A 24200-nucleotide genomic window follows, 5' to 3' on the forward strand; every position below is an offset into this window, starting at 1 on the left:
CTGAGTCTGTTTCCTAAGAAAGACTTGAAGCCAATTTCCAGAGCTCTATCTTTAGTGACTAAATCACAAAAAGACAAACTCTCCCCATCTCAATGATCTTTCCTAGAATCTTAATCAGGCTGTGCTTATTCCCCAGACCACTGTCCATTAGGCCGTTTTAACAGCTGGACTTTCTGTTCTTTAAAATAGGACACTGCATTAAGCCCTGGAGGCTACAGAGGTCCTACGGAAAACAGATGGGAAACAGACCCGAGACACATGCACCCTTGGACACTGGGGAGTACAGATTGAATTCCCTTCCCTGTATACTTCCACAACCTGGACCAAAAGCAGAAGGACTGAAACTGGATCATGGATTTTCAGGGCTGTAAGTTCCAAAAAGTATTGATTGAAATAATCAGGGTTGAAATTAACCAGGACCTAGTAGTGACTGAAAAAGCCCAGTGATAACTCTCCAAACTGCCAAAAGGGGGCAGTGTAGTGTTATGGTTAAGAGCACAGGCTTTGACTCCACACTTGGGCTTGAACCTGGGCTATTAGCTGTGTGACCTTGGGTCTCACTTGCCTTCTTTGTAGATTAAGAGTATACCTTCTTCATATTGTTGACGGGATTAAATAAAATGTGTGTCCCCTGACAGTAAGTGCCCATAAACAGCAAGGCACACATCACAGGGTGTACGGTTGAATACAATAGTAAGATGTGACATGAGGTTACTAAATAAAGGGAACAAGATTTAATTAGTTAATTAATTCGACAGATATCTAGTAAATTTTTACTGTGTGTAAGTCACCTTACGAGGCACAAGAGACATAATGGGAAGTAAAAGTAGATATGATCTCTGCCTTCATGAAACTTGGCCTTCAAAAGGATCCATATGAATAACATACTCATACAAACATATGCAAAATTATAAATGTAAAAAGTAAAATAAGGAGAAGGCCACTGACAAAGTCTAGAGTCTGAAGGAAGCCTCTGTGATGAAATTATAGCTGAGCTAAGATCTGAAAGATGATGAGTAAGAGTCAACCAAAAAAGGTAGAAGGTACAGGGAAAACATTCTAGGCATAAGGAACAACATGTGCAAAGGCACTAAAACAGAATGGAGTCTGGGACATCAGAGAAATGGAGGAAAAGCCAGTAAGGTTGGATGCAGTGATTGGGGTTAATGTGGTATGAGGTAAGCTGGAGAAGTCAGGAACCAGACATAAGGCTTTGCAGGCCAAGTTAAGCAAGGGGGAAGCTGTTGAAATGTAAGGAGCTGTACTGGGCATACCTACTACTTGGCAACACTTTCCTCTGATATCTCCTTTCATGGGGATAAAGGGATAGGGCTTCACACAATTCCTGCTGTGGCCATTCAGGAGAAGGGAGCAAAAAAGTAATGTGCAACAGGTCTCTTCTCAAAACCATTGACCAAGGAAGAACTAGGGATAAAGAGGAATGTAAGTGGGACATTCAGGGCTGTGAGACTCTCATAAGAAATCCTATACTAGTGACAGGTTATCACTACAGAACTCCTAACGTTTTCTGGTGGCTGCATAGCCAGGTCCCTAGCCAGCCTCCACATCTCAGATTCCCTGCCCCATCAGCTTCTCCACGCATTGATTGGACATAGTGACTAAGGCATCAATAGCTACTAAGATGGGGTGGTTGGAGGCACAACACTCCTGTGGGCAGGGGCAGGGCCCTGAGGTAGGTTCAGCTTTGCAGGAAGAAGCTCTCAACCTCTATGTGCCTTCCTGGTTAGCTAGCTTACAGCACCCATAGTATATATAGTGTGTTTGTCTGGGGCACATGCGCACAGAGTGTACAGTCTTCCAATCTTTCTTTTGTAAGGGGAGAAACTAAGAGTGAAGATCCTGAGCAGCACAGGAATGCTAAAGTACTAGAAGGAGATAGCTGTGTTCTTGCTGTCATAGATTTTTTTAAGTTGGCTGGAAATCGAAAAGGGCCTAAGAGCTAGAGCTGCTAGAGCTGCTAGAGCTGCCTGCCCCACCCCTCCTCCAACTTCTCACAGCCCACAGCCCAGCTAAACAGGAAATCAGGCCTGGGTCCTTGCCAGGACCCAGGCTGGGGCAGGAAGCTCAGGAAACAAGTGAGAAAGTCTGTCTTCAGCATTGAAGAAGGCTGCTTAGAAATCCCTGGAAAGGTAAAATAAACCCAGCCCCTGCTGAACTCTCTCCCAGAGGAGGAAAACACTAGACTTGCCTCCACACTCTAGCACGGTCAAGCATAGGTCTAGCAGGATTCACAGAGAGCAGATGCAGAAGCTTCGTGGGGGAGATAGTGTTGCCTCAGTGAGAAGAGACTCCAAATAAGCATTCATGAAGCAGGGTGAGTACCTGTGGTCTGAAGACATTCTAGGGACATCTTGGGCTGACAAGGTAGGAAATGATGGTATAGGATAAGGGCAGTGATAGAAAAAGTAGGGTCTAAAGGAGAAAGGCCTAGAGATATCTGTAATACCTGTGGGGGATATAGGCAGAACATTGACAGGGGTTCTTTGCTGTGCATATGTAAAAGAAACTCCTGATTAGACAATGGACTGAGGCAATGGCCAGCAATGGTTGCTCAAAACTTTAAGTGAAAGGCTGAAGGCAACATTTGTGATGGAGAGATTAGACTAACTATACCACTAGTTAATCTGAATTTCACAAAAAGTGGGACAACCCATATGTCCTGCACCTCCTTCCTGATGTGATGCACTAGGAAGTATACAGCACACCTCAGAAGTATTCTTCACAAAAAAGTTGAATCTGAATCTAATCAGACCTTGAGATATAATTACCAGTTTGCAGAAATATAGGAGACAAACAGGGTTATAAATGAAATAATTATTCACAGTAATCTAGGGGGTGGGGTATAGGTAAAATAAGGTTAGCCCTGGGTTGACCATTGTTGAAGTTGGGTGAGTACTAGGGAATTCATTTTACCTTTTCCTCTACCTTGCATATGCTTGAGATTTTCCATAGCAAAACATTTTTAAAATTTGAAGGTCTGCAGACTAGAAACTACCTTCTCAAGTCCCCATTGGGGAAAATAGTAGCAACGTGGACATTTTCAATTGTTTCTTGGGCCCTGAAAGTTGGCCCATGGGAGCTGAAACAGAAGCAGGACATCCTCCTCTAACATCAGTACTGGGGCTTTCCAGGAAGGCCCCACTCTGCCAAAAGAATTCTAAAACAGTCATGGTACAGAGGGGCAGAGCAGGACTCCTCTAGTCAATGGAACCCCTTTGGGAATCAATGGGAGCACAGAGTACTTCCATCTCTAGCCTGGTCTCATCATGGCCTTGTCAAGGAGGCCAGGGGCTCTCCTCATTTGATGATGAGAAGAATAAGCCATCTTTTCACCCTCTCCTATAAAAGCTCCCTTGGGAACCACTGACCAAAAAATGGAAAACACCAACCCCTTAATTGCCATAAACCCTTAGATCAGAAATGAGAGGGTAATTTGCAGTTCATTTTCATGTACATGATCTTATTCATTTTATAAATAGCCTGAAAGAGTTAGGAGCTTGGCTAAAGGTCATAACAAAAGTGGTAAAGTTAGAATGTACCCAGCCAACTTTCTACCACAGCTGTGTACAGCTCCTGCCCTGAGGCCAGTGCCCCTCAGTAGGTCACCCTCATCTCCATAGCCCCTCAAGGATATACAAGCCAATTCTTGTAGGAGTTCCCTGAGACTGCCTCACTGCTATAGTTCAGTCCCTTGGCAAATAAAGGATCTGAAACATGAGGTTCCATTAGGAAGTTGACAGGGAGATGGATAGATGGTTCCTGACCGTTTCCCTTTGGTGCCGCTGTTTACTACCTTGACTATCACCTCCCAACTTAGTCTCCCTTCCTGACTCCACATAATTCTTCCTCTTTATTCCCAAGCCACTGATCACCACCACCACCTTCCCACATCATTATCCCCACTTGGCCTTTCCCTGAGCTTATGATATCCTCTGAGCCAGGGCTGGAAGCAGCAGGAAAGCTGAGGGCAGAGAGGACTTTCTGGAAGCTGAAATCCTTAGCGAACACCTTTGGGGTTTGTAAGAGACCCAGTAGAGGCCCTTCTCACTAGCTGCTGCAATCTACATGCCAGTGCGGCTGCTGGCTTTCCCACTGGAGTCAGGTCTGCCCCTGGACAGAATAGCTTGTAGCATTTGACTTTCGTGGTAAGGAGAATATGAACCCCGTGCCTAACACACAGAGAACAAGACATCCAGGCTGGCACTCTTTCCTCCCTCCAAGAGCTCCAGATATTTTTTCCATCTCCAGGAGGATGTGTGCAAGTCATATAATGTTGGAAGACTCAGGTAGGAGCTCTTTGTTGGGACAGTCAAGTTGCTCACTAAATATTACACGTCACACATCACAACTCCATTAATAGCTCCTCCAGCCTCACAACAAAGCTAGCAGCACAGTCATCAGCTCTGCTACCTATGAGAGACAGGCTGGACCAGCCCTCCTACATTCTTCTATGTCCTTTACTCCTGAAAACTTACCTAATGCTGTAAAGGGAGAGGATGGAGAAAGGTCAATTTGTAAGAGATTCAGACTACCAAATCTGGGAGCCCCCACCCCACCGGAGAACATGTAGCAAGTCACTCCTTGTCAGGGATTCTAGGTCCTTCTCATTCTGTGGTCTGAGCTCAAACATTACTTTTTTTTTTAAGATTTTTTTTTTTAGATTTTTTTTTTAAAGATTTTTTTTGGGGGGCCACCTGAGTGGCTCAGTTGGTTAAGCATCTGAGTCTCAATTTCTGCTCAGGTCTTAATCTCACAGTTCATGAGTTTGAGCCCTGCAAAAGGCTCTGTGCTGACAGTGCAGAGGCTGCTTGGGATTCTCTCTCTCCCTCTCTCTCTCTCTCAAAATAAATAAATAAACTTAAAAAAATTTTTATTTTTAAGTAATCACTACACCCAATGTGGGGCTTGAACTTACAACCCTGAGATCAAGAATCCCATGCTCTACTGACTAAGCTAGCCAGGTGCCCCAACCATGACTTTCTTTCTTTTTTAAAATTTTGTTTTAATGTTTATATATTTTTGACAGAGGGAGAGACAAAGCATGAGCGGGGCAGGGGCAGAGAGAGAGGGAGACACAGAATCTGAAGCAGGCTCCAACTGGGGCTCCAACTCACAGACCGCGAGATCATGACCTGAGCCGAAGTCAGACGCTCAACCAACTGAGCCACCCAGGCGCCCTATCTTTTTTTTTCTTTTTAAATATTTATTTAAATTTTAGTTAACACACAGCACAACATTGGTTTCAGGAACAGAATTCAGCGATTCATCACCTCCCTCCATCAACTTTCAGTTCATTCTCTGTTGTTAAGAATCTCTTATGGGGTGTCTGGGTGGCTCAGTTGGTTAAGCGTCCTACTTAGGCTCAGGTCATGATCTCACAGTTCGTGGGTTCAAGCCCTACACTGGGCTCTGTGCTGACAGCTCAGAGCCTGGAGCCTGCTTCAGGTTCTGTCTCCCTCTCTGCCCCTCCCCTACTCGCATTCTGTCTCTCTCTCAAAATAAATAAACATAATAACAAAAATTTTTTTAAAAAAGAGTCTCTTATGACTTGTTTCTGCTCCCCTTCCCCCCCTTCCCACATGTTCATCTGGTTTGCTTCTTAAGCAAAATTCCATATATGAGTGAAATCATATGGTATTTGTCATTCTCTGACTGACATATTTCATGTAGCATAATATACTCTAGCTCCATCCACATCGTTGCAAATGGCAAGATTTCATATTTTTTGATGGCTAATATTCCATCGTATATAAATACCATATCTGCTTTTTAAAAAATGTTTTTATTTATTTTTGAGACAGAGAGAGACACAGCATGAGCAGGGGAGGGGCAGAGAGAAAAGGAGACAGAATCTGAAGCAGGCTCCAGGCTCTGAGCTGTCAGCACAGAGTCCAACGCGGGGCTCGAACTCATGAACTGTGAGATCATGACCCGAGCTGAAGTTGGACGCTTAACCAACTGAGCCACTCAGGCGCCCCTATACCATATCTGCTTTATCCATTCTTCAGTCAATGGACATTTGGGCTGTTTTCATAATTTGGGTATTGTTGATAATTTTGCTATAAACATTGGGGTACATGTACCCCTTCAAATGTGTGTTTTTGTATTATTTGGGTAAAAATACCTAGTACTGCAATTGTTGGATTGTAGAATAGTTCTATTTTTAACTTTTTGAGGGACCTCCATACTGTTCTCCAGAGTGTCTGCACCAGTTCTCATTCCCATCAACAGTGCAAGACCATTCCCACTTTCTCTACATCCTTGCCAATACCTGTTGTTTCTTGTGTTGTTAATTTTAGCTATTCTGACAGGTGTGAAATGGTATTTCATTGTGGTTTTGATTTGTATTTCCCTGATGATGAATGATATTGAACATCTTTTGATGTGTCTGTTGACCACCTGGATGTCTTCTGTGGAAAAGTGTCTATTCATGTCTTCTGCCCATTTCTTAACTGGATTATTTGTTTAGTTTGGGAAGTTCTTTATAAATTTTGGATCCCAAACATTACTTTCTCATTGGAGCCTTACCTGACATCCCCAGTCTAATGTGGGAGGTTTTATTATTCTGTCTCGTGCTATCTTGTTCTTGTCTTTTTCATCACTTGTCATAGTTTGTTATTGTAATTTTGTTAGCACACTTCATTTGTTTAGTATCTATCTCTCCTACTGGACTTCCAGCTCATATAGGCAGGGACCATGTTTGCTTTATTCATCACATTATTCCTTGTGTCTGGTACAGTGTCTTACAGAGAACAAATGTCCAATGGTACTTTTTTAAGATTAAAAAAAGTATATTTATTTATTCTGAGAGAAGGAGTGCATGTGCATGAGCAGGGAAGGGGCAGAAAGAGAGGGAGAGAGAGAGAATCCCAAGCAGGTTCCATGCTGACAGTGCAGAGCCTGACATGGGGCTCGATTCCACGAACTCATGAGATTATGACCTGAGCCAAAATCAAGAGTCAAACACTTCACTGACTGAACCACCTAGGCACCCCATAGGATTTTATTTTTAAGTAATCTCTACACCTAACGTGGGGCTTGAACTCACAACCCCAAGATCAAGAGTCACATGCTTTACTGACTGAGCCAACCAGGCATCCCCCCTCCGCCAACCATAGTATTTTTTGAATAATGAATGAGAGCCCCAATTCATGTATCCCTTTGAATCTCTCACAATTCTCTACATGTACTTTCTATTCCACTCATTAATTCCCACCTGCTCATTCTCCTCTGGGTCTCTACTAGGTCCCCTCCTTAGAATCACCTCCTAATATCCTCTCCATTCGTACTCATCTTTAAAGAAACCAGTTGCACTCTTCTGTAGTTCTGTTTCATGAAAGCAACTCACAACATAGCACATAAAATTGGACCCCCCAAATTAGGATATCATATGTATCAAGTTATGTGCTAGAGGTTTTAGAGGCTTTAGGGATGGTTGAGACCTCACTAGAATAGTCAGAGAAGACTTCCCCTGGAGACAGGGAGTTTATATGGTCTTCTGAAGGATAGGTGGGGGTGGGATAGGCAGACAAGGAAAGGGAGAGAGTTCTTAAGAGGAGAGGAGGTCTTGGGGCTCCTGGTTGGTTCAGTCGGAAGGGCATATGACTCTTGATCTTGGAGTCATGAATTTGAGCTCCATGTTTGGTACAGAAATTACTTAAATAAATAAACCTAAAAGAAGGGTGGGGAGAGTTGGCCTCAAGATGCCAATAGACAAGAGGAGGTGAGGGGCCTGGTTAGACCTATCACAAGGAAAGTTGGCATGAATGGTAGAAAATATGGCCAGCCAGGAGGAGCAAAACTTAGTGTAGATGCCTCAAAAGCAAGTGGAGAAGTTTAAGTTGATGAAGAATTTAATTAGGTCCCAAATTGTATCAAGGGCCTGGGAGTCAGGATGTTCTGGCCATGCCAACCTCCAGCTGTTTAATAGCCAAGCCGTTTCTGGGATTCTGCTTGCATATCTGTAAAATGGGCAAAAATGACTTTCCCAGTCCGCTTCACAAGGTGATTCAGGTACTTTGGAAACATCTTTTCATCTACCTTAGAAAGAAATTTACAGGGGCGCCTGGGTGGCTCGGTCGGTTGAGCGTCCGACTTCGGCTCAGGTCACGATCTCGCAGTCTGTGAGTTCGAGCCCCGCGTCAGGCTCTGTGCTGGCAGCTCAGAGCCTGGATTCTGTGTCTCCCTCTTTCTCTGCCCCTCCCCCGCTCATGCTCTGTGTGTCTCTCTCTCTGCCAAAAATAAATAAACATTAAAAAAAAAAAGTTAAAAAAAAAGAAAGAAATTTACAATAAGGATAATTGCAACCATAAACTTCAAATTCTAAAGAGAATGTATTAGGGCCACAGGACAGGTAGAATGGACAGTTCATACTTTATTGAAAGAGAGATAAGGATGCATGAAGAATGTGGCATTTTTGTGATAGGCTCTGAAAGACAGGAAAGATTAGCAAACACATATTAACAGAAAAGTAGGAAGGTTGCTGCTCGTGCTAAATTCCACAGTGGATTTTTTAGGCATGTTTATATTGCACACACATAATAGAGCCACGTCTATTGCTAGAGTGTTGTTCCTAGCTCCTCCTTTAGTGTGGCATTTTGCAAAGAGCAACATGTTTTCCAGGTGCCCTGGCCTCTGGCCCCAGTTTGAGAACCACAGGGAACAGGAGGCAATGAAGCCCAGAGATAGAAGCATGTTTATGCTCCCAACCCAAAGGCCCTGGTTCCTCCTTGTGAATATTAAGTCTAACTGTTTTTCCTTTCTTAACTCCAGCAGTTTAGGCATTTAAAAACCTTAAAATGCTTTCCCTGCAACTATATATATATATTTTTACAGGCTGAACAGCCTCAGTTCTTCCAACTGTTCTCACGTAATGTGGTTTTGACTCCTTTCTTCATTCCAATCACTTCCCCTCTTGAATAATGGCATCAGCATAGAACATATGACTTCAGATAGCACTGACCTGTCACCTTCAAGGACCTGAACTCCTAGGACCTGAATGTGGCTCAACAGCACGTTACCTTTGCTCATGGCCATGTCACATAGTAGGTTTATATGAAGTCTTTTGTCCATATAAGCACTAGCTTTCTGAAGGTCTATCCTAGCCTACACAATCCACAGCCTCACCTAGATTCAAATTCCACATTGCTGAATCCAGCCAGCTCCCTCTCTGAGAGTAAGAATCAATTACAAAATGTAGCATAGCTTCTTTTTTTTTTTAAGTTATTTATTTATTTATTTATTTTGAGAGAGAGAGAGAGAGAACAGGAGTGGGGCAGAGAGAGAGAGAGGGAGAGAGAAAATCCCAAGCAGGGTTTGCTCAGTGCAGAGTCTGATGCAGGGCTTGATCTCATGACTGTGAGATCATGACCTGAGCCAAAAACAGGAGTCAAATGCTTAACTGAATGAGCCACCCAGGTGCCCTGTGACATAGTTTCTAATAAATATGAAACCACCATCTCACTAGCTCCAGTGAATCCTTACCTGTGTTAGCAGCCAGCCTAGCCCAACATGTGACCCCAGTTTTTTGCCTTGATTCTACACTGCTAAGACAAAGGCTTACCCTATTTCAGATGTATCTTGAGTTCAACGTAACAGTAGGTACAGTTATTAAAGATGATCATGAATCCTCAACTGATAATAATAGAAGTACACTATCAATGTTATGGATTGCGGCTGGTCCCACAGTAGTCTGAGTCAGTTAGACCAGATGAGGAGGTCTAGGTCTAGTTCCAGGGACGACAACCTCAAAGTATCCACTTACAGCAGCCAGGATAACTGGAGATGTGGAAACCAGTCTCTGGGAAAATGGTAGGAGGAAAATGCAGGTTCTATTTAGCCTGGGAAAAAGAGAGTGCTAAGGCTGTACAGTTCACAGTAGGGCCCTTCCTCTCCAGTAAACTGCTGGTTTAAGGGTCTCATCTTATAGCCTATTCCTTCTCATTGCTCCTTTAGTCAAGGGCTTATATTTTCATCTGAAGTGTGGCCAACTACTTATATGATACTTACGAGGTTTTTTCCTAAATCTGCCTCTTTTCCCCTTATTCGGTCAGCAGAGTCAAGGTTACTTCCTCTTGCTTGGCCTATCTATTTCCAAAGAATTATTAACTTTATATAAGGTCAATACTTCAAAAATCCATGTTGGAGATGAGGGTAGGAAAGATCAGTTTTCTCCATTCATTTCTTTTTTTTTTTTTTTTTTTTTTTTGCCACTGAACATGTATTGCCTCATTTTATTTTTTTTTAATATATGAAATTTATTGTCAAATCGGTTTCCATACAACACCCAGTGCTTATCCCAAAAGATGCCCTCTTCAATACCCATCACCTACCTTCCCCTCCCTCCCACCCCTATCAACCCTCAGTTTGTTCTCAGTTTTTATTTATTTATTTATTTTTTATTTTTTATTTTTTTCAATATATGAAATTTATTGTCAAATTGGTTTCCATACAACACCCAGTGCTCATCCCAAAAGGTGCCCTCCTCAATACCCATCACCCACCCTCCCCTCCCTCCCACCCCCCATCAACACTCAGTTTGTTCTCAGTTTTTAAGAGTCTCTTATGCTTTGGCTCTCTCCCACTCTAACCTCCTTTTTTTTTTCCTTCCCCTCCCCCATGGGTTTCTGTTAAGTTTCTCAGGATCCACATAAGAGTGAAAACATATGGTATCTGTCTTTCTCTGTATGGCTTATTTCACTTAGCATAACACTCTCCAGTTCCATCCATGTTGCTACAAAGGGCTATATTTCATTCTTTCTCATTGCCACGTAGTACTCCATTGTGTATATAAACCATAATTTCTTTATCCATTCATCAGTTGATGGACATTTAGGCTCTTTCCATAATTTGGCTATTGTTGAGAGTGCTGCTATAAACATTGGGGTACAAGTATCCCTATGTATCAGTACTCCTGTATCCCTTGGGTAAATTCCTAGCAGTGCTACTGCTGGGTCATAGGGTAGGTCTATTTTTAATTTTTTGAGGAACCTCCACACTGTTTTCCAGAGCGGCTGCACCAGTTTGCATTCCCACCAACAATGCAAGAGGGTTCCCGTTTCTCCACATCCTCTCCAGTATCTATAGTCTCCTGATTTGTTCATTTTGGCCACTCTGACTGGCGTGAGGTGATATCTGAGTGTGGTTTTGATTTGTATTTCCCTGATGAGGAGCGACGTTGAGCATCTTTTCATGTGCCTGTTGGCCATCCAGATGTCTTCTTGAGAGAAGTGTCTATTCATGTTTTCTGCCCATTTTTTCACTGGATTATTTGCTTTTCGGGTGTGGAGTTTGGTGAGCTCTTTATAGATTTTGGACACTAGCCCTTTGTCCGATACGTCATTTGCAAATATCTTTTCCCATTCCGTTGGTTGCCTTTTAGTTTTGTCGGTTGTTTCCTTTGCTGTGCAGAAGCTTTTTATCTTCGTGAGGTCCCAATAGTTCATTTTTGCTTTTAATTTCCTTGCCTTTGGGGATGTGTCAAGTAAGAAATTGCTGCAGCTGAGGTCAGAGAGGTCTTTTCCTGCTTTCTCCTCTAGGGTTTTGATGGTTTCCTGTCTCACATTCAAGTCCTTTATCCATTTGGAGTTTATTTTTGTGAATGGTGTAAGAAAGTGGTCTAGTTTCATCCTCCTGCATGTTGCTGTCCAGTTCTCCCAGCACCATTTGTTAAAGAGACTGTCTTTTTTCCATTGGATATTCTTTCCTGCTTTGTCAAAGATTAGTTGGCCATACTTTTGTGGGTCTAGTTCTGGGGTTTCTATTCTATTCCATTGTCTCCATTCATTTCTTAGAGAGCCATATCATAAGAGTCCAGCCCGTCTGTGAAACAGATTGCTGAGCCGGCTAACATCTCTAAGATTCTTCCTTTCCTGTGTTCTTTGCCTAGGATAACTATGATGGCTCAGGCCTCAGGGCTGCCAGGATGGCAAGCAGAAATTATGCTTCCCCCACTAAAGACCATGGCAGATGTGGAAAATCAACCACATCACTCATTCTCACTGACCCAGAACTCTGCTTCAGAATCCACCTTAATACATGGTCCAGACAGCCACTACTGATCAATGGACATTGATACAAGGGGTGAAACCTGCTTATCATTCATGCTTTATATAGCCCATGGAGTAGGGAGTGTAAAATGATTATTCGGGAATGCCTTTTGAGCTGCTAAGACCAGGGGGCACATTTAATGGTACCATAGAGAAAGTACTGAGGTACCCTACCTAATCAGGAAATCACTTTTTCAGCTTAAATCCCAGTTGAGATGGGATTCCTTCTGATGAGAGATTTCTTTCTGATGACTATAATCTTTATAGTTTCTCCTGCTTAGCACAACACAAAAGGGCAGAGCACAGCCCACAGGTAAAAAGAAGAAACAGAATTGAGGCAAGCAGCAACCACACAAAGATTAAAAGTAAAGTACTAAATGGGTAAAGTGTACAGTATGTGAATTATATCTCAATGAAGCTGTCAAAAAAAAAGTTAAAGGTAAAAATACTGGTTTCACTAGACCAACATTTAGTAGAGGGACTGAAAGGAAGTAAAATGCCTTTAGTATTATCATGAGAAAAACTAGGCACTAGGTATTTGCTTTTGCATTGACCAAAGTTCACCAAGAACTTCCTACTAATGGCAGTAAGTCCAGACCTTGACATAAAGCCGCAACATCCCATTACAGACTAGCATGGGATAAAATGGTGTGGGTTATAAAAGAGACTTAAAAGAACTGGGAATACTACAAATCTAGACTGAATCAAAAAAGAGGCTAATTTCTAAGACAGAATTTCCCAAAGAGTATTCCGTAAACCACATTTGTTCTGCAGGATGTTAATAGATGTAACATGAAAAAAGGCCTCATAGGGGTGCCAGGGTGGCTCAGTCAGTTAAGTGTCCGACTTCAGCTCAGATCATGATCTCATGGTTCATGAGTTTGAGTCCCACATCGGCCTCTGTGCTGATAGCTCAGAGCCTGGAGCCTGCTTCAGATTCTGTGTCTCCTTCTCTCTCTGCCCTCCCCCACTTACACTCCCCTCTCTCTATCAAAAATAAATAAATATTTTTTTAAAAAGTACCATAGATACACAAACTTGAGAAACATTGGGTTAAACAAAGCTGGAAAGGTTTCTTTACTGCAGAACTTCTCAGAGCCTTTAAAACACTAGTAAACATTGTGATGGGATAGTGTATAGTGTTTCCCAAAGGAATTTGTCTATAGATCTTTTTTATTCCCCCATAAAGTATCTCAAAGGACCAATGTTTCTAAGAATTATACTATAGAAAATGCTGGTCTAAGCCATGCTTCACTAAGTGCTTCACCAATTCCTTTACAAAGATAAAACTGGAAATTATTATGGGAACTATAAATCATTTATAGTTTGTAGATAATTATGTTTAAGTTAACTACATAGTAAAATATGTATGGTTCTTACTCCATGATTCAGATGCAGTTAATTCAATAAATCTTAGTTAAAGTATCCCTTCAGGTATTGTAGATAGATGGGGTGGACTCTGGTTAGGACAGCCAAAGTCTGGTGACGAAAACAGGAAAAACCAGGCCAGGTACCACAGTAGCTGGGCTTGTTTCTGCCTGAGTGTGGCCTTTTGTCATACTTACATTTCTCAGGGCTGTAATGGTCAGAGAACACCCTTTGTGGCCATTAGTCCCATCTTATGCACATAAATACATCATTGTTATTATAGAAACTTAAAATTGACCTTCAAGAACCACCTGACACTCAACTTGGCATTGCTAAATAACAATAGCAGCAACAGCAAATGCAATGACATATCTGCTTGAACTAGCTCCTAAGAATGTACCACCTAAAGGGAACTCCTACTTGGTCCCTGTCTAAGGTCCTCCAGGCCAGATCCCATGAGCCTCCTTTCTAGTGGGCTTCTCCACTCCAGAGTCCCTTCCTAGAGCCAAGGAGTTCATCTGGCTACCCCACAGTGAAGACTTTGGGTCATGTGCCAATTTCTGAACTCCAGAGCAGAGCTAGATCCAAAGCTGGTCCCAGCTCTGCCCCCTTCCTTCCTTCCTTTCTGTGGCCCAGATGGCCACTTTCCCACTAGAGTCTCCTTAGGAAACAATGACTTGAGAGCCTGTTGAGCCATGCCTCTTGCTTCAGCTAGCATCTCTGAGTATCTGCTATTAGTCTGATTCTCCTCTTCCAGTTCTCTTTGGGGCTCCCTGTACCTGTTCTCCCAGGGTCTGCTGGAAGGCATGAAGCAGCTAAGCCCAAGAAGCTGAGTCTCCTACATCCTTTCCAGACACAAGGCTCCATCTGCCCTTTCAAGTAGGGGAGGGGGTGCCTGAGGTGAATCAGGTTCAAGTGAAGAAGGCTCTGTTTTCCATTTCTTTTCACTATGGGCAATAGTCAAAAGCAGCAGGCAGCTGGGGGCTGGAAATGATTCAGCCTAACACCCAGCTGCCCATGGAAGCACCTGCCAACTGAGACTACACTTGGGGCCTAATTTAAGAAGACAAGTCACCTCCGAGCAATCTCACTCTAGAAGCCTGCTCCCTTGGTACACCTTGCCTGGCAGATAGCAGCCTGGAAACTGCTTCTCTCCCAAGTGCAGCTTTCCAGGCTGGTCTCAGAGAAGGGGGGTATGTGTCCTTTTCCATTCTGATGCTTGCAAGTGAAGCGGTAACTTACACACCCATTCTAAAAGAAGTCGGTGAAAGAGTCTAGCTGAACCAAGTAGAGAGTAAACTGTTATAAGCTTAACCAGGGTGATACTAAAAGGCCAGGCCAGAAAATGCAAAATAAAGAACTCTCTTAGCCAACAAAGGATTTTATTTTTCCTTCATCAAAGCACTGCTGGGAAAACAACAACAACAACAGCAACAAAATACCATGACTCCTTACTGCCACCAATTCGCTTGCATTCATCAAAGCAGGTTTCAGGAGAAAAGTATTTACTGGCAGGTGAGCACATGTCTTAGTATCCTTTTTGAGGCTGTTGGGGCCAGTGTCACTCTGGTCTTTGGCTCCAGGACTTCTGGGTCCCTCATAACCCCAAGAATGCAGTTTCAACAGCAGAGCAAAGGAAAACAGCAGACTTCTCCCATATAAGCAGTCCCTGAAGCCAAGAGGTACACAGACCCAACCTCCCAAACCACAATTTCCTGGGGTGGTGATGGTGCCTCTTGCCTTCCAGATATCCATGCCATAAACCTGAGAGTCATCCTTGACTCCCAACCTCTCCATCAGAACTCCAGACATATACCATATCCTGCCTATTCTGCTGTATTAGGATCTATATATGTGTCCCTCCTCTCTTTCTGCCTTAGCGTAGGCTTTCATCATCTCTTGCCTGGATTATTATTGCACCACCTCCATATTCATGGAGTGATAGTCCTAAACTCAAATTTGACCATTTTATTCCCTTAATTGCAACCCTTCATTCATTCAAATGCACACTTTTGTTTCTTCCTCCATACCCTTTGCTTGGAACCCTTACCCTCACCTCATCTTATTGGTTTGTCAAGCTGCTAGTCTTCTTCTAGGAGCCAGTTCAGCAATGTCCCCTCTGTGAAACCTTTCCTGATCACTTGATGAGAGCCCTTCCTGTTTTCCTTTGGTCCTGCTTGACGTCGTTCTTACTTCGTGCAGTGCTAATTACCCATAGTACCTCAAGCCATCTTGACTGTGTGTATTCCTGAATCAAGAATCTGTGTTATCAAGCCCAACACAACATCTGGCAGAAAGTAAGTTCTTAATGTTTGTTGATTGAAGAGAGGAGTAGTAAAGGAGAAGGTGGAGGCCTGAGCAAATCTGATCCTCCCTTTGCAATATAGGAAAAGAGAAGAGGGTGTTCCTCTTCCCAAAACCTGAGAAGTACTACTGGGTCATAAGCCACATGCACCCACTAGGAGAACCTACTCTTAAACTGAAAAGCCATCTGACCACAAGAAGGTAACTTGAGGCTCCCAGACCACAGGATACACATGGGTCAGTTTCCCTTAGTGGCTTCCTGCTCTCTTTACAATGTTCTCTCTGCCACTTTCAGGAGCTACTGTGGCCTACTCACTGAATTACTATCTTGACCATCCCCATCCATGAGTGTCAAGAGGCAAGAGGAGCCTCAGATATCTTTCCAAACTCATGTGGTCAAAGGATCAAAACCTCAGCATTCCTCATCTTCTTCCAAGGGAGGTGCCACTGTTACTCAGGGGCACCCTTCGCTGATTTCCACTCTTTCCTGACATATATCTAAGAGCTTCCTATAGCTATTTGAGCCCATCCTTCTCCTGGCCACCTACTGGAGAAATCTCATTTGTCTCTATCCTTAAAGTATCTGGAAATGAGCATATGCTCATGAACTAAACAAATGAGTTAATGGATAATATGGGTTTCAAGGAGGACAGACTAGCATTTCTTTCAGGCGTACAGAGACCCCATATGGTGCCATATGCTTTTTTTTTTTTTTTTTTTTTTTTGGTTGTCTCTTAGGTCTTTGAGAGCACAGGAGGTAAGATTTTGCCTGACATAATTAAGTCCTTAAAAGCTCCATTTTTTTCCCCTCAACAAATCTCTTCCTTTCCAATTGAAGCCAAAGAGAAGACATAGACTATGAGGCTGCACTAACCAGCCCAACAGACAAATAGGGCCAGAGAGACTATCCCTGCTACTCACACAAACAACAGCCCAAATCCAACCCAACTGCTCAACAGAGAGCCTTGGATATCTGGGAGCTTCCCTAGATCAGTGAGGTGCATGTGTGGCTTGGACACAAAACTGAGTACAAGGTGTACTTATCCCTGAAAGTTTCGTTGGAAAATCTGTGTTCAGAAACACTCAGGATTGTCTGGGAGATGAGCACAGCAGGAGTGGAGCACAGGGACTAGGTCTCCAAGAGCAATTCTCATTCCTTTCATAAAGAGACAGGAAGAGACCCTGGGGAGCTCTCAGTGATAGGCCCAGGCCTGGTTCAGTTGCTGAGATGCAGCCAGGCCAATTAAATAATTGTGATGGGAAAAGAAAGGAAGCCATTCCTTTCAGGCAAACTCCCACCCCAGACAGGAGGCTCCACACAGCTGTGGCAACAGCAGCAGTAACAACAGGGCAGGGATCTCTTCCTCTTCTTCCCACTAGTTGGAACTAATGCTTAAATTAGCACCTTGGAAACACCCAGATCTGCTGGCTGTGCCTTCTCTCCCAGCTCCTGCCACTCTCTTAGACCTCCTTTTCAAGCCTGAGGTTCTCTTTCAAGTAAATAAAAAAATAAAAAAATAAAAATCTTCTTCCCTAGAAGAGCCTTTTAAGTAAGGAATGCCTTCTGGATTCTTTCCACCACTATGGGTGAGGGAGGGTTATTTAAATGATGGAGTCCCTGTGATAGGCCTTTATCAGTACAGCTTGGTCCAGAAAAGAGCAGTGAAGCTAATACCAGCATTGCCTTGTTTCCATTAGGGCTAAAGGAGACAGCCCCTATTCTGCCCTCAGAGGGGCAGGCCCACACTGAAGGAGTAAGCATGAACAATAAACTTCTGCCAAACTGTATCTATGTTGCTAACCACTGTGTCCCCAATACCTAGTATAAGATCTGGAACAGAGACGATACTACAGAAATATTTGGTGAATGAATTAGCTAAATCAGTGATATCAACTCCCTATGATATTCCTTGGAAGACAGAGTGAAGAGCTATTGCTTAAATTTTAAAGAGATAGTTTGTCTTCATTTCATAAATGAGAAAACTGAATCCAGAGGAGAGGAGAGACTTCCTAGAGGTCTCAATAAATAATAAATAGGTCACAGTTGAGTTCGATCCCGGGACCCTAGTTTTTATGGTCTACTCAAATACCTCTAAAGAGCCACTTTGCTCTTCTCTTTTGTGGTATACTGTTTTGATTCCTTATGCCCTGCAATGAAGGCTCTTTCAGAAATGCTACACAAGAATCTGCTAGTCTCAATAATACACAGAGCATTTAAAGAGTTCTGGGGATCCTCTAGATTTCAACCTGGAAACAGAGGTCAAGAAGCAGAAATCTACAGGGCAATGTCTGTGCCCCTAAAGGGGGGGTTACTGAATTGCCACTCCCATCACTCTCATCAACCTCAACAAAGTATCCTCTTACAGAGGACTCCCTTAGCCTTCAAGAAAAGGGTCTGAGGGCAACCACAGCTTTTCTGATAAGTGCCTCCTTGCATAAGCACTTCTAATCCAGAGTCACACAGACCAGAGCATTTTAGGAGTCTTCTGGGGTCACTATTTACTCAAACTATCATTGGGAATTTCAGGCAATAACAAAGGTACCAAGGACAACTAAGAAAGCCTTGTGACCTCATTCCTTCCCCCCCTTTCCTTGGACAACTATTGACTATCTTCTCAGGAACCCCAGATGGGAGGCAAGAACCAACTCATTGCTTTCTTCTCATGACTAACTTGGACCTCCTTTCCCTCCTATTTCATCCATCATCCCTTTTGGTTCTCGATTAGATGCTTAGAACTGGAAGGGCCATCTAATTTGACAAGCCAGGTTGGTTGGAAAGATAATCCAGAAAAGAATGTCCTCTTAAACCAGCCTAAAGTTCTTCAAGTTCATGGGACAGACTTCTCACCAGGATTTTCTGGCCCCCAAATATTCCAATGATGGTATCAGCCTAGGAAAAAAAAGTCCATCAGCATCTCTCCCCAGTTTAATACTGTATACTTATGTAGAGCTTCTGTTTGGGCTTCTAGAACTAAGTAGTAACAAAAAGGGAAAAGGGCTCATTTCCTGCTAGGTGGCTCCTAATGATTCTCTCTACCATCCCCCAAAAGGTGTGGCTTAGAGTTGGTCATGGGTCCCTGACAAAGTCTGTCTGGTCTGCTGTAATGGGCAGGTTACTTACTCAGGAAGCTACAAAGCACATCTGTTAGCCAGGGGTCTAGGGGCCCAAATGTGGAACATATTCCTCACCTCCCCACCTAACATATAAGGAGGAGCCTTAGGGAGCCCCAGATCTTCAAGCTTTGGAGAGCTCTGCTAGGCTCCAGCATAGCTCAGAGAATAGGGCATCCACGACTTTCAGGTTCCTGGCCTACCCTGCCTCCTTCCAGCTCCCCCTCAGGCTCCAAGGAGGAAGGGAGAAGGAAAAGTGAACAGAGCGGGGCACTCCCTCCCTTCCCCCTCTCCTTATACCAGCTGGCTAGGCCGCTGCGGCGCCTCTCGCCCCACTGCCCACCGCCAGTCGTACAAGCCAGTCAGGTAATCCCCCCTGAGCGGTGGCCATAGGGCATGGTCTCCCCTAAGCTTGGCCTCGGTCGCCCGCGTCGCCCTCCCCCTTCCATCCCCTCCGCGCCGGCAGCGATGACATCATTCCTCCCAGACTCCCGGACCGCGGACAGGGAGCAGGATGGGCGCCCAGCAAAGACTCGAAGCACGTAGGCCGAGGATGCTGGGGGCTCTTCGAAAGGGTGGGCACTGGAGGCTCCGGCGCGACCCCGCCCCCTCTCCCGTCGATTCCAGAGCTCTCTCATCCGCGCCCCTGTTTCTCCACCTCGCCGCCGAGCTCTCTCCCCCTCGACTCCAGCTCTAGCACCCCCAGCCTAGACTGCCTGCGCTCTCCTCAGAAGAACGTAATTCAGGGGTCCTGCACCGACCCCCTGTACCCACCGGTCCTTGGCCCAGGCCTGAATTCCCATCCGTATCCAGCAAACTGGCAGGCATGCTCCCTCCTTCTCTGCAAGCCTACTCCCAGTCCCTTTTAGCCTAATTGCTCCCTGGCCCCCTCCCCCGCGCTGAGCATCACAGGCCTCTAAAGCTAAGCGGCTCCTCACCTCTCATCCCAGCCCCTGGGCCTGGCCGCGGCGGTGCCCTATGACAGTTTCCTTCATTTCCCAGCTAAGGGCCTCCACTAGCGGTGTGCATGCACCATTGTGCCCCAAACATTCCACCCGACGGCCCTCCCCGTTGCTCCCTTGGCCTATCTCTGCTGACTATGTCCTAAGCCCTTACATGCCTTTTTGCTGTCACTCCACTCATTCTCCTACGGTTTTCTAGTCCTACAAGTCCCCCTCCCCCGGCGATGCGATTTCAAGGTTCCCTTTGCTCCATCCCAAGGCGCCCCCTCCGCACAGCCACCAAAGCCTGATTCCCTCCTTTCCTCCCCCTCGGGCAGCGCCCCCTCCCGGTCCTGGCCTGCCCGCCGCCCGCCCCCTCACCAGCGGCTGCATCTCCGAGTGCGCGGTGGGCACCTGGAACCGGTCGATCTCCTCCATCATGGTGCCGGCGGGCGAGCGGGCCCGGGGCCGGGCGCGGCCAGGGACGCCGACCGGACAGCGCGGGGCGGCGGCCCCAGTAGCCGGGTGGGTGGTGCAGACTAGGCCGCCCGGGACCAGTCGGGCGGGCAGGCGTCCGGGCAGATGGAGGGGTGGGCGAGGGGTGGGAGGTTCGCTGGCTGACTGAGACCAGCGTGGCTCCGTGGGCTTGCCTTAGTGCTACCGCGGCTGGGGCCCGGCCGAGCCGCAGGTCTTGCCTCGCCTCCTCCTCCGCCGCCGCCTCCTGTCAGCAGCTCAGCCACTGCGGTGACTCGGCAACTCCACTTCCGGGTCCGGGACACCGCCTGTACTTGCATTATTCATGAGGAGGTAGTGCCTGGGTGCCCCAGCCCCGCCCACATGCAGGAGTTTCTAACGCGCTCGGCCGCGGGTCGTTTTATTCCTGAGGGGGCGGGTCTTAGTGGAGCCGGAGATTCCCCGCGCGCCCAGCCCCGCCTCTCCCTCGAGCCGGGAGGGGGCGTCAGAGGCGCCTGCGCCTTGGCTAAAGGTTGGTTGCTGGGCAACCGCGTCTGGGAGGAGCCGATTCTATACTGCAAGGGCGCGGGGACCCACATCGACTGCTGTCCCCAAAGAACCCCTGCAACTGGGAATTGAAGTGAAAGAGAATCCGGATTTCCTGTGCGTGATCGAGGGGACAAACACATTCCTAATCCTCAGGCGAGAGAGTATTTTGTAGGTGTTCCAAGTGTTGAGGTGTTTCCTGCTTCTTCCAAGATGCCCCATAAACAGCCGCCTCGTAAGCAGGTACCACACACCCCGACTGCCCTCTCCCAATGACCTCTGAGGACACCGATCATCTTCTACTGATCCTTCATCTTCCTTTCTCTGTTGACCCTTAACCTCTCTCTCTGTGAACCCTTGACTGTGTTTCCACTGACCTCTAACCCTGTCCTTTTCTCTCCCTCTAATCCTAGCTTCCTCTCACACACTGCCCCTGATCCACTATTTCCCACTTTCCTTTCACTTGTCCTCCCCTCGCCATTCCATTCCCTCTCTCCACTCACACCACAGACCCTCCTGACCAGTCCATCTGTCTTACCTCCCACCCCCACCCCCCCTGATACCTTCCTCATTGCCCTTATATTCTTGTCCCAAAGAAATTTTTTTTCCAGCCATTTTCTGTATGTCCAGCGCTGGGCTAGGTGGGGACACAGGCCTTTGAGACCCCACAGAGGGAGTGCAAGAGAACTGTACAGGAGACACAGAACAGATTATGTACAGGAGTTTGGCTTAGATTTTCTGTGCTGGGAGACTTGTGAGGAGAGAGAGGTCAGGTAAAGAGGAAGAGAAGAGAGATCTTTTTCCCATTCTTGCCCCCCACCCCCACATCACACACTTGGACACACCAAACACTGGCCCCGACTATTTCTGGAGCCTCATATGTCTCTCTTTGCTGTGAGTCCCTGGACCACTCCTGTGACTCATTCAGTCATTTGAACATTGTGTCCTTGTTGCCACCTGGCCAGATGTCATCCCTTGGGTAACTTGGATACCCAAGAGTTAGCCCCTTCACCCACCAAGTACAGAGTTCTGCTTTCCTCCCCAGCATCACTCTGGAAGGTAAGGTAAGGACCAGCTTCTCAAGGAGCCCTCTGTGGTTGTCACTCAGTCCTTTAAGAATTCACTTTTTCCAAACCCTTTATGAATTATCACCTTGGGACTAATATGCGGTTTCTGACTCTGTGAAGCAGAACTTCTATTTATTTATTCTAAGTTTCCTTCACTCAGATCTAGGAATTTTGAGGTTTGGAAAGCAAATCTGTGTCCATGCTGTTTGTGACTTTACATATTTTGGTTTGGCTTTCTCCATATTAGTCTTTGCTAGTTTGCTTCTTTCACCTGTCCTTCCAGAGCAGGTGGACTCATCTCTCTTAGATCTCTGCAACTATGAGGAGGCTGCTGTTCCTGTATGGCCATGCCCTAGTTTTATGTCAGGGTAGCTGTGTTTTTAAGCTCATATACAGTGCTTGGGCCTACTGACTTAATTTACATAAAGTTTGTTTTAAATTCAGCATTACTAATGTCTGGCTCACATACAATGAAATGGACATTTTAGTTGTACATGTTGACAAGTTTTGACAAATTTATACACTTGTGAACCACCACTACAATTGAGATATAGGACACTTCCTCTACCCCCAAAGTTTTCTTGTGCCTCATCCCAGTCAGTTCTTCCCAACCCTGCAGGCCCAGGTAACCATTGTTTTCTGTCACTTGCAGATGAGATTTGTGTTTCCTGGCACTTAAAGTTTGAACAAGCTTGGGGTCAGTTTCTCCAGCCCATTAGGGGAGACGTTAGAGTCTAGTTTCACTGAGAGCAGAGAGCGGTGACAGCAGATAGGAAGCAGAAAAGCCTGGGTCAACTGACCATATACACATGGACGCATGGAAACAACCCTATGTTCACATATGTATACACTGGCTATGGACACATCAGTGCTGCCCCCTAGAGGGAAGAGTTGTTTTAATGTGTAATATTGGTGAGTGGGGTGTGAGAAAAGGTTGGGTTGTGCTAGGTTGTATTCTCCGCTCTCTTGTCTCAGTGAAGGTCAATCAGGGTCACTGGTGAGCTGGGTGTGCGACAGTCTAGAGAGGTTTGAGAAGTTGTGCCTTTCCTCTGGGAACTCTGGGGAACTCTGGGGTTCCCCTGAACCTAGCACAACTCCTCCCTCTAGGGGAGAGAGAACACAGGCATACAAAGATAAGAGAGGATGGGATCCCTGGATCTGGCAGGAAGAGAGACATACAGGTTGAAGCAGCCTAAGCTTCAGGGAGGAGGTATCTATGACTTGGCTGCCTGCAGTGTAAAGGGAAGGTCAGGACTGAGCTTGTGACTCCCTCTTGTCCTCAGGATAAAGTCCCAAAAGTCCAACTTGTTTTGTATGGCCTGCAAAGCCTTGCAAGGTCTAGCTGTTGCCACAAAACCTACTTCAGATCCCACCATTGCTCTGTGAAAATTCCATAGTTGCAGCACACTGAACTGCCCTCACTTCCTGGAAAATGACATCCACACACTCTTCTCTAGACCTTTGAAACTGATGTTTCCTCTACCTGCCTGGTATAATCATTTGTCTGTGTCCACCTTTTCCATGCCATTCTGCCTCAAATTTCTTCATTTTCCAGCCATACATCAGGTCTCAGCTTGGCTGTCATATTCTATAAGATATTAAGTCCCCTTTTTGGAGAGACAGGATAGGGTGATAGCCCCCCTAGACTATGTGATAGCATAGTGAGAATGTCTGTCTCATTCATCGTTGATTCCCCTGAACATAGCACAATGCCTGGAATATATTAAATTCTGAAAATGAAATGAATATGAGTTCTGAATGCCTGGAGTTATTCTTTAGAAATTTTGATCCAAGTGTGTTTAAATTTTTTTTAATGTTTATTTATTTTTGACAGAGAGAGAGAGACAGAGCATGAGTGGGGGAGGGGCAGAGAGAGAGGGAGACACAGAATCTGAAGCAAGCTCCAGGCTCTGAGCTGTCAGCACAGAGCACGATGCAGGGCTCGAACCCACGAACCATGAGATTATGACCTGAGCCCAAGTCGGATGCTCAACCGACTGAGCCACCCAGGCGCCCCCTTTAAGTGTGTTTAAAGTATAGGAGGGCACCTGGTGGGATGAGCACTTGGTGTTGTATGGAAACAAATTTGACAATAAATTTCATATTAAAAAAAAATAGTATAGGAAGGGGAACGCCTGAGATGAAGAGACTAGTGGGGAGTGATATCAAGAAAATGTCACTACAGAAGCATGTTTTTCTGGGTTCATGTTTATATCTGCTTTGGCAGTAGAGCTATGAATGATTCAAAATTGAATCATATGTTGTATGGAAACCAATTTGACAATAAATTTCATATATAAAAAAAAATAAAAATAAAAATAAAAATGGTTTTGGGGTGCCTG

At 45.2% G+C, this 24200-nt stretch overlaps 2 protein-coding genes across 7 annotated transcripts in view; one reads left to right on the top strand and one right to left on the bottom strand.

Moving 5' to 3' along the window:
* Positions 1-20593, bottom strand: part of FAM219A (family with sequence similarity 219 member A) — a 54171-nt gene extending 33578 nt beyond the window's left edge. For 2 of the 6 annotated variants that reach the window (XM_040481514.1, XM_040481511.1), the window contains exon 1: positions 20207-20581. In XM_040481514.1, the coding sequence (XP_040337448.1) occupies positions 20207-20233 (27 nt within the window). In that variant the 5' untranslated portion in view covers positions 20234-20581. Of the gene's footprint in view, positions 1-20173 lie in introns of all 6 variants that reach the window. The other 4 variants (XM_040481513.1, XM_040481510.1, XM_040481508.1 and 1 more) reach the window with 3 other exon arrangements.
* Positions 20594-20722: 129 nt separating this feature from the next.
* The window catches only part of DNAI1 (dynein axonemal intermediate chain 1), a 60114-nt gene continuing 56636 nt past the window's right edge, over positions 20723-24200 (top strand). The window contains exon 1 of the mRNA XM_040481507.1: positions 20723-21034. Within this exon, the coding sequence (XP_040337441.1) occupies positions 21005-21034 (30 nt within the window). The 5' untranslated portion in view covers positions 20723-21004. The remainder of the gene's footprint in view (positions 21035-24200) is intronic.

Source organism: Herpailurus yagouaroundi, unplaced genomic scaffold (genome assembly GCF_014898765.1).
Source record: "Herpailurus yagouaroundi ecotype Mexico unplaced genomic scaffold, PumYag 160, whole genome shotgun sequence".
Classification (NCBI taxonomy): domain Eukaryota; kingdom Metazoa; phylum Chordata; class Mammalia; order Carnivora; family Felidae; genus Herpailurus; species Herpailurus yagouaroundi.